The following is a 9,795-nucleotide window of genomic DNA, read 5'->3' on the forward strand; positions in this document are numbered from 1 at the left end:
AAGATCGCAGAGCCCAGCAGGTCGAGGCTGCGGTGGCTGGGAGCGGCCACTGCCCTCCAGTCTGGGCGACAGAGCGAGACTCCGACTCAAAAAAAAAAGAAAAAAAGACAACATTCCCGCCTGGCGCTGACTGCTCTGACCAAGATGGGTGTCCCCACCGATCTCTTCCTGATTGTGAAGAGGTTGACGTGACCCCCACAATGGATGCCACCCCCAGCTGCGAGGGGCGAGGGCAGGCCAGTGTCACACCCCAGGAAATCTGAGCGTGGCCCAGTCACCCACACACTGTGTTCTAGAGTGAGATTGTCCAGTAAGAGAGACCAATGCCGACATGGCAGCCATTCTAAACTTTCCTTTTTTTTTCTTTCTTACAATGAGAGTTTATGATCTTTCCTTTTCTTTTACTTTGTTTGCTTGTCTGAGTCAGGGTCTCACTCTGTCTCCCAGGCTGGCGTGCAGTGGCGCGATCACAGCTCAGCGCAGCCTCGACCTCCTGGGCTCAGGCGATCTTCCCTCCTCAGCCTCCCAAGTAGCTGGGACTAATGGCATGTGCCACCACGCCCGGCTAATTTTTTTTTTTTTTTTTTTTTTGGTGGAGAGGTGGTCTCACTGTGTTGCCCAGGCTGGTCTGGAGCTCCTGGCCGCGGGCATTCCTCTCGCCTGGGCTTCCCAAATTTCTCATGTTGAACTTGAACTAGAGAGTCCTTTCTAAAAGCCTAGGGAGAGACAGGACTAGGGACGTGAAAGCCCCCTGTGGGCTTGACTGGGGGGGCGCGCATGGCACCGACCGTGGAGATGAGCACCACTGCGAGCTCAGGGGCTGTGTGTAGGCTAACCCGGGCAAGCCGCTGTGGCGGGGAAAGCCCCGAGGCCGAGCGGACGGGGCGAGCCTCTGTCCCCGTGCAGGTGGGCTTTGCGGAGTCCAGGCGACAGGCGGCCAGCAGTCAACGCCGAGCCGTCTTCGCAAAGACCCGCTGACTGCACGGCGGCCACGAGAGGGCGCTGCGGCGCTGCACTCCGGGCCGCGCGAAGCCCGCGCGCCGAGGAGGGGCCGGCGGGGTCTTCGTCCCGGGGTGGGGACCGCGACGCCAGCAAGGCCATGCCCCTCTGAAGGCTGCAGCCCCCCCGCCCCACACACAAACACCCAGCTCTGCCAGGGGCTCTGAAAGCGCTCAGGCCCACCTGTCCAGATCCCCTAAGCCACGCCCCCCCCCAAAAGTAGGGGTCTGGAGAAAATTTGGAAATCAGTTTCTCAGTTGGGTGCGGTGACTCAAGCCTGTCACCCCAGCACTCTGGGAGGCCAAGGCGAGAGGACTGCCTGAGCCCAGGGGTTCGAGACCAGCCTGGGCAACTTGGTGAGACCTCGTCTCTACAATAAACAGATAAATAAAAACAGGCCAGGTGTGGTGGCACGGGCTTATAGTTCCAGCTGCTTGGAAGGCTGAGGAAGAAGGATCGCCTGAGCCCAGCAGGCCGAGGCTGCAGTGGCCATGAGCATGCCACTGCACTCCAGCCTGGGCGATGGAGTGAGACACTGACTCAAAAATTAAAATTAAAATTAATAACTGAAAAAGCACTTGGCCCTTTTCTCTGAAAGTCAACAACAAAATAGAAAAGGATTTAAGAAAACTCTGGGCTGGGCGCAGTGGCTCACGACTGTAATCCCGTCACTTCTAGAGGCCAAGGTGGGTGGATCACTTAAGCCCAGGAGGTCAAGCCTGCAGTGAGTTACAACCATGGCATTACACTCCAGCCTGGGCAGCAGAGCAAGACCCAGTCTCTAAAAATAAAACCTCCGGCAAGATATTCCTGGACGCCTTCTGGTCCTATTGGCCACTAACTTGCAGTTTCTACCCTAAAATCTTTTTTTTTGAATCAGAGTCTCACTCAGTCCCCAGACTGGAGTGCAATGGCATGCTCACAGCCACCACAACCTCAACCTGCTAGGCTCAGGCGATCCTTCCGCTTCAGCCTTCTCTATTTTTTTTATTTTTTTATTTTTTGGGGGGGTTGGAGTCTCACTCTGTCGTCCAGACTGGAATGCAGTGACTGCTCCCAGCCACCGCAGCCTCGACCTGCTGGGCTCCGGTGATCCTTCCGCCTCAGCTTTCCAAGTAGCTGGAACTACAGGTGCGCGCTTACCACACCTGGCTAATTTTTTTTTATTTATTATAGAGATGAGGTCTCACCAAGTTGCCCAGGCGAGTCTCAAACCCGCGAGCTCAGGCAATCCACTCGCCTCAGCCTCCCACGGTGCGGGATTACAGGCTGAGCCACCAAGCCCAGCTTGCTTCAGCCTTCTATGTAGCTGGAACCAAGGCGTGCACCACCACACCTGGCTAGTTTATCATTTATTGTAGAGACAAGGTCTCACCACGTGGCCCAGGCTGGTCTCGAACCCCTGGGCTCAGGCAATCCTCTGACCTCCACCTCCTAAAGTGCTGGGATGACAGGCGTGAGCCACCGCACCCGCTCTACTCTAAAATCTTAGAAGGCACAAATCCTCAGGAACTTCCTTGAAATCGACTGGCGAAGTCACCCATCCAAAACCCGGGCACAACAAAAGCAGGCTTCTCGCCAGGCATGGTGGCGTGCGCCTGTACTTCCAGCTCCTTGGAAGACTGAGGCGGAAGGATCGCCTGAGCCCAGCAGGTCGAGGCTGTGCTGAGCTGTGACTGTGGAGGCTGCTCTGTCAACTTCTCCTCCTGTCTGAGCGGGTTGGGGAAAGGGCTGTTTACTGGAAGGAGCTTTACTAGGTAAGGGAGACTCCGCTGCTTTCCTGGTGGGTGGAACAGAAAGGCTGTCCCAGGCGCACTGGTCAGGGCTCAGCCGTCAGGAGGACCACGATTTGCTTTTGATCTTGCAGGAAGGCGTGACCCAGGAGTGAAAGTGGCACGGTAATGTCTTTGCCTTCTAGGGAGAGACATTCGGGGGAGGGGGAATAAACACGTAAACAATCTTTTTTAAAAGCTGTCCTCAGAGCCGGCTTGGTGGCTCAGCCTGTCATCCCAGCGCTTTGGGGGGCTGAGGTGAGTGGATTGCCTGAACCCACAGGTTCGAGACCAGCCCGGGCAACTTGGCCAGACCTCATCTCTACAATAAATCAAAAATTAGCCAGGTGTGCTAGCGCACGCCTGTAGTTCCAACTACTTGGAAGGCTGAGGCGGAAGGATCACCAGAACCCAGAAGGTCGAGGCTGCGGTGGCCAGGAGCGGCCACTGTACTCCAGTCTGGGTAGCAGAATGAGACTCCAACTCAAAAAAAAAGAAAAGAAAAGAAAAGAAAAAAGCTGTCCTCGGGTGGGGCACAGTGGCTCACGCCTATAATCCCAGCACTTTGGGAGGCCAAGGCAAATGGACTGCCTGAGCCCAGGGGTTCGAGACCAGCCTTGGCCACTTGGTGAGACCTTATCTCTACAATAAATCAAAATAATTATCCGGGCATGGTGGTGCGCACCTGAGGTGGAAGAATCGCCTGAGCCCAGCAGGTTAAGGCTGCAGTGGCCATGAGTGTGCCACTGCCCTCCAGCCTGGGTGACAGAGTGAAACTTCTACTAAGAAAAAAAGAGTCTCAGGAATTGAGTCCTCTCTCTCCCTCCCCTACTGCAAGACCCTGTCACAATGCTCCTTATGCAAAAATAAAAGACAGATTATTTTTAAAGTGAGTCTCATCTCCTCCCTGTCTTTCAGCCACACAACTGCCTCTCCCTAGAAAAAAATTAATGTTATCCAATTCGCTTCTAGCCTGCCACAAATATTTGATGCACAGATAAGCAAATAAATATGTATGTATTACATGCATTTTTCTTTATTATATAATATTAAAGTTGAACTCCTAGAAAAGTGGAAAGATAAAAGCCCCTTGGCCGGGCTCGGTGGCTCAGCCTGTAATCCCGTGCATTTGGGAGGCTGAGGTGAGTGGATTGTCTGAGCCCGCGGGTTCGAGACCCGCCTGGGCAGCAAGACCTCATCTCTACAATAAATCAAAAAATCAGCCGGGCGTGGTAGCGCATGCCTGTAATTCTGGCTACTTGGAAGGCTGAGGCGGAAGGATCGCCGGAGCCCAGCAGGTCGAGGCTGCGGTGGCCGGGAGCAGCCACTGCACTCCAGTCTGGGCGACAGAGTGAGACTCCAACTCAAAATAAATAAATAAATGAATAAATAAAAGCCCCTTTAGGAATTTAGCAAACCTGGCTAGACACAGTGGCTCACGCCTGTAATCGCAGCATTTTGGGAGGCTGAGGCAGGAGGAGTGACTAAGCCAAGGAGTTCGAGACCAGCCTGAGCAACATAGCGAGGCCTCGTCTCTACAGAAAATTTACAAATTAGCCGGGTGTGGTGGCACGGGTCTGTAGCCCCAGCTACTCGGGGGCCAAGGTGGAAGGATCACCTGAGCCCAAGAGGTCAAGGCTACGGTGGGCCAGGAGCGTGCCACTGCCCACCAGCCTGGGCGACAGAGTGAGACCCCAACTCAAAGGAAAAGACGAGGAATTTAGCAATTGTTCCCAAATGAAATACCTTGAATGAGGACACTCTCTTCATGCTCCTTAAGAGGCATCCTGTCTTTCCAGGTGAGAAAATTGGCAAATTCCAGGTAGCTGATCAGGCCGTCGCCGTCCATGTCACAGTAGTGGAACAGCTGGTCCAGCAGCGTCCTGTCCAGGTGCAGGCCGGCCTGGTCACACGCCTCCCGCAGCTCGGCCCTGTCTATCACCCCATCTCCCTTCTGTCAGACACCAAGAGGAAAAAGAGGGGAGAAGAGGAGACGACGATTATTATTCAGTTGAAGAGAAAGGACATCGCTCTGTCACACACATTCAAAGCATTTCCCTCCACATCCGCTTATGAGGAGTCACATATTTATATATCTTTTTGAGTCAGCGTCTCAATCTGTCACCCAGGCTGGCATGCAGTGGCACACTCACAGTCACCGCAGCCTCAACCTGTGGGGCTCAGTTGATCCTTCTGCCTCAGCCTTCCAAGTAGCTGCAACTACAAGCATGTGTTACCAAGCCCAGCTTATTTTTTAATATATATTGTAGAGACGAGGTTTTGTCCAGTTACCCAGACTGGTCTCAAACCCCCAGACTCAGGCAATCCACGCGCCTCGGCCTCCCAAAGTGCTGGGATGACAGGCTGAGCCACCGTGCCCGGCCAGGCCCAGGAGTTCAAACCCAGCCTGGGCAACATAGCGAGAACTCATCTCTACAAAAAAAATCAAAAAATCAGCTGGGCATGGTGGGTGGCACATGCCTGTAGTCTCAGCTACTCAGGAGGCTGAGGCAGAAGGATGGCCAGAGCCCAAGAGTTCAAGGCTATGGTGAGTTGTGATCGTGCCAGCGCACTCTAGCCTGGGCAACAGAGTGAGACCCTGACTCTAAAAATAAAAATAGCTGGCTGCAGTGGCTCACGCCTATACTCCCAGCACTTTGGGAGACAGGGGTGAGGAGATTGCCTGAGCTCAGGGGTACGAGACAGCCTGGGAAACTTGGCGAGACCTCATCTCTACAATAAATCAAAAAATCAGCCGGGCATGGTGACACGTGCCTGTGGTTCCAGCTACTTGGAAGGCTGAGGCAGAAGGATCACCTGAACCCAGCAGGTCAAGGCTACAGTGGCCGTGACCATGCCACTGCCCTCCCTGGGCAACAGAGTGAGACTCCAAATGTAAAAAAAAAAGTTAGCCATGTGAGGAGGTGTGCACCTGTAGTCCCAGCTACTGGGAAGGCTGAGGCAGGAGAATCACTTGGGCCAGGAGGTCAAGGCTGCAGTGAGCTGTGTTTATGCCACAGCACTGTAGCCTGGGTGACAGAGTGAGACCAAAAAAAAAAAGAAGATTCATTTAGAAGATCGTAGCCTATGTCTTCTGTTTTGTTTTTCCATGAAATGAAATCTGGGCATCCCATATTATAAGATTCAAATAACCAGCCATGCTGGGTCACATCTTATTGCCCTCTCAAAAAAACACAGCTCCTTGAGGACACTGGACACTGCACTGTGCATATTAAAAGCTAACTTTTTTTTTTTTTTGAGTCGGAGTCTTACTCTGTCTCCCAGACTGGTGTGCAGTGACCGCTCCTGGCCACCGCAGCACCAACCTGCTGGACTCCGGTGATCCTTCTGCCTCAGCCTTCCAAGTAGCTGGAACTACAGGCATGCGATACCACGCCCGGCTCATTTTTTTTGATTTATTGTAGAGATGAGGTCTCGCCAAGTTGCCCAGGCAGGTCTCGAACCCACAGGCTCAGGAAATCCACTCACCTCGGCCTCCCAAAGCGCGGGATTACAGGCTGAGCCACCGAGCCCGGCCAAAAGCTAACTATTTAAAAGGTGTATCAACATTAAATAATGCTCAGCCATTTCCTCCCCGCTTAATTTAATTTTGTCATAAGGAAGTGGCTGGTGGTTTACGTAGATAATCAACAGCTATTAAAATGATCATCTTAGCCAGGCTCGGTGACTCAGCCTGGGCAACTTGGCGAGACCTCATCTCTATAATAAATCAAAAATGAGCCAGGCGTGGTAGCACGCGCCTATAGTTCCAGCTACTCGGAAGGCTGAGGCAGAAGGATCGCTGAAGCCCAGTAGGTCGAGGCTGCGGTGGCCGGGAGAGGCCACTGCACTCCAGTCTGGGCGACAGAATGAGACTCCAACTCAAAAAAAAAAAAAAAACAATTTGAGTCGTAGCAGGCTGTACGACCTGTAAAACTGAGAATATTTACTATTTGAGCCAGGTGCAGTGGCTCACACCTGTCATCCCCGCACTTTGGGAGGCTGAGGCGGGAGGATCCCTTGAGGCCAGGAATTCAAGACCAGGCTAGCAACATAGTAAGACCTCATAGCTGCAAAAAAAAAAAAAAAATCAGCTGAGGGTGGTGGTGAATGCCTGTAGGTCCAGCGACTTGGGAGGTGAGGTGGGAGGATTGCTTGAGAGCCTGGGAGGTCAAGGCTGCCTCAAGCTAGGATTGTGTCATTATACCCCAGGCTGGACAACAGATAGAGACTCTGTTTCTTGAATTAAAAAAGAAAGAAAAGAAACTCAGTCTCACTGAAGAAAATAATTGGATTTCATCTAAGTTTATAGCTTGTCTCAATCTCATGGATAGCGGCCCTGGACTGCAGACCCTCATCTGCTGTCCCTGATGGACCCGGCCTGCTGGGGTCTGCAAGCTCCCACACCACCCCTGAGTTCTGCCCGGGACTGGCCTTGTCATAGTGCCTGAAGGCTGCCAGCAGCGTGTCGAAGTGTTGGTGGATCACGGTCTTCAGACGGTGGCGCACGGCGGCAAGCTGGGCACGCTGCCTGTCCGAGCCTCGGAGATACTCGCCCGGGAGCCTGCTGTGGATCAGATCGCCGACGCCTGCCAGAGAGGGGAAGGTCTTTCATGGGAACTGAAATATGCTCCAATCATGAGTATAAGAGACCCAGCCCCCAGAGCCATTTCTTTTCTTTTTCTTTTTTTTTTTGAGTCAGAGTCTCACTCTGTCACCCAGGCTGGAGGGCAATGGCACACTCACGGCCACTGCAGACTCAATCTGCTGGTCTCGGGCGATCCTTCCGCCTCAGCCTCCCAAGTGGCTGGAACTACAGGCGTGTACCCCCATGCCAGGCTAATTTTTTTGATTTATTGTAGAAATGAGGTCTCACCAAATTGCCTGGGCTGGTCTCACACCCCTGGGCTTAGGCGATCGTCTCGCCTCAGCCTCCCAAAGTGCTGGGAAGCAGGCATGAGCCACCGCACCTGACTCAGAGCCATTTCTAAAGAGCAGAAATCTGAAACAGGAACTCTGGCCCTAAGAGAGGGATCCATGGCCTACCTACTTCACTCTGGCAATCAAATCTAAGCAGGCCAGGCACGGTGGTTCATGCCTGTAATCCTAGCACTTTGGGAGGCCGAGGCAGGCAAGTGACTTGAGCCCAGGAGTTCAACACCAGTCACAGCAACACAGAGAGACCTTGTCTCTGCAAAATATCAAAAACTTAACCCGGCATGGTGGCGCATGCCTGTCATCCCAAACTACGCGGGAAGCTGAGGCAGGAGGCTCGCCTGAGCCCAGAAGGTTGAGACGAGACCCATCTGGGCAACATAGCAAGACCTTGTCTCAACAAAAAAATGTAAAAATTAGCTGGGCATAGGGGCGCACAGCTGTCACCCCAGTTGCTCGGGAGACTGAGGCAGGAGGCTCGCCTGAATCCAGAAGGGTGAGGATGAGGTGAACTGTGATTGTGCCACTGCCCCAGTCGGGGTGGCAGAGTGAGACCCCAACTCAAAAAACAAAAAAAAGTTGAACAAAATACGGCCTCCTCCACAGCTGCACTCTGCAACCAGCACGGTCCACCCATCCTGATGCCTCCTGGAGGTAGACACAGGCCACAAACTCTCTCCCAAGGGATCTTGACGTAATTGACAACTCCAGACCCCAGGACCGAGGCGTCCCTTGTGCAGCTGCCTTGATTTCCCCACATAAGGGGAAGAAAGAAATCCAGGCCTAGCCCAGTGTGGTGGCTCATGCCTGTAAGCCCAGCACTTTGGGAGGCCGAGGCGTTTGGATTGCCTGAGCCCGTGGGTTCGAGACCAGCCTGGGCAACTTGGTGAGACCTCATCTCTACAATAAACAAAAAAATTAGCCGGATGTGGTGGCACACGCCTGTAGTTCCAGCTACTTGGAAGGCTGAGGCGGAAGCAGGTTGAGGCTGCGGTGGCCGGGAGCATGTTGCTGCACTCCAGTCTGGGCGACAGAGTGAGACTCCTATTCAAAAAAAAAGAAAAAGCCAGGCTCGGTGACTCAGCCTGTAATCCCACGCCTTGGGAGGCTGAGGTGAGTGGATTGCCTGAGCCCGCAGGTTCGAGACCCTCCTGGCCCACTTGGTGAGACCTCATCTTTACAATAAATAAAAAAATTAGCCGGGTGTGGTAGCGCACGCCTGTAGTTCCAGCTACTGGGAAGGCTGAGGTGGAAGGATCGCCGGAACCCAGCATGTCGAGGCTGCGGTGGCCGGGTGCGTGCCACTGCACTCCAGTTTGGGCGGCAGAGAGACTCCAACTCAAAAAAGAAAAAAAAGAAAAAACTCTAGGACTGACGTGCCCAGAGCAGGCGAGTGCTGGAGCCCTCACAGAGCAAATGCCAGGCCGAGCCCACCAAGGCTGTAAAAGGTAGGAACCCCGAGCGCAGCGCTTCTGTGCCTGTCCAGGAGAAGCAAAAAAGCTTCCGAGGGGACTGACTTTCTCCTCGCTTGGCTACAGCGCACACCCAGGCTGGCACTTAACCTCGCCTATTGTTTTTTTAATTATTAACATCAGGGCCCTGTCTTTTCATCATGTAAGACTTTTCAGCCATCATTTAATGTATCAAGATGATGCCCGTCAACTATCAAAAAATATGTCAGGCCGGGCACAATGGCTCATGCACTTTGGGAGGTCCAGGAGGGAGGATTGCCTGAGCCCAGGGTTCCAAACCAGCCCGGGCAAAATAGCAAGATCTCACCTCTGCAAAAAAAAAAATTTTTTTTTAATTACCCAGGTGTGGTGGTGGATGCTTGTCATTCTAGTTACTTGGGAGACTGAGGCGGGAGGATCGCCTGAGTCCAGGAGGGTGAGGCTGCAGTAAGCTATGTCCACTTCAAGTCTGGGCAACAGAGGGAGACCTCGATTCTGTTTATTTATTTATTTTTCTTTTGCGTTGGAGTCTCACTCTGTCACCCAGACTGGAGTGCAGTGGCCACTCCCGGCTACCGCAGCCTCGACCTGCTGGGCTCCAGCGATCCTTCCACCTCAGCCTTCCAAGTAGCTGGAAC

The 9,795-nt window shown here is 53.2% G+C and overlaps 1 protein-coding gene across 1 annotated transcript in view; it reads right to left on the reverse strand.

Moving 5' to 3' along the window:
* The window catches only part of EFHB (EF-hand domain family member B), a 59,099-nt gene that overhangs the window by 6,937 nt on the left and 42,367 nt on the right, over window positions 1-9,795 (reverse strand). Inside the window, exons 10-11 of the mRNA XM_021706147.1 lie at window positions 7,206-7,360; window positions 4,518-4,725 (exon numbers count right to left, since the gene is read on the reverse strand). Of these exons, the coding sequence (XP_021561822.1) occupies window positions 4,518-4,725; window positions 7,206-7,360 (363 nt within the window). The remainder of the gene's footprint in view (window positions 1-4,517; window positions 4,726-7,205; window positions 7,361-9,795) is intronic.

Source organism: Carlito syrichta, unplaced genomic scaffold, assembly GCF_000164805.1.
Source record: "Carlito syrichta isolate Samal-C Ts95f unplaced genomic scaffold, Tarsius_syrichta-2.0.1 Scaffold315224, whole genome shotgun sequence".
Lineage (NCBI taxonomy): Eukaryota > Metazoa > Chordata > Mammalia > Primates > Tarsiidae > Carlito > Carlito syrichta.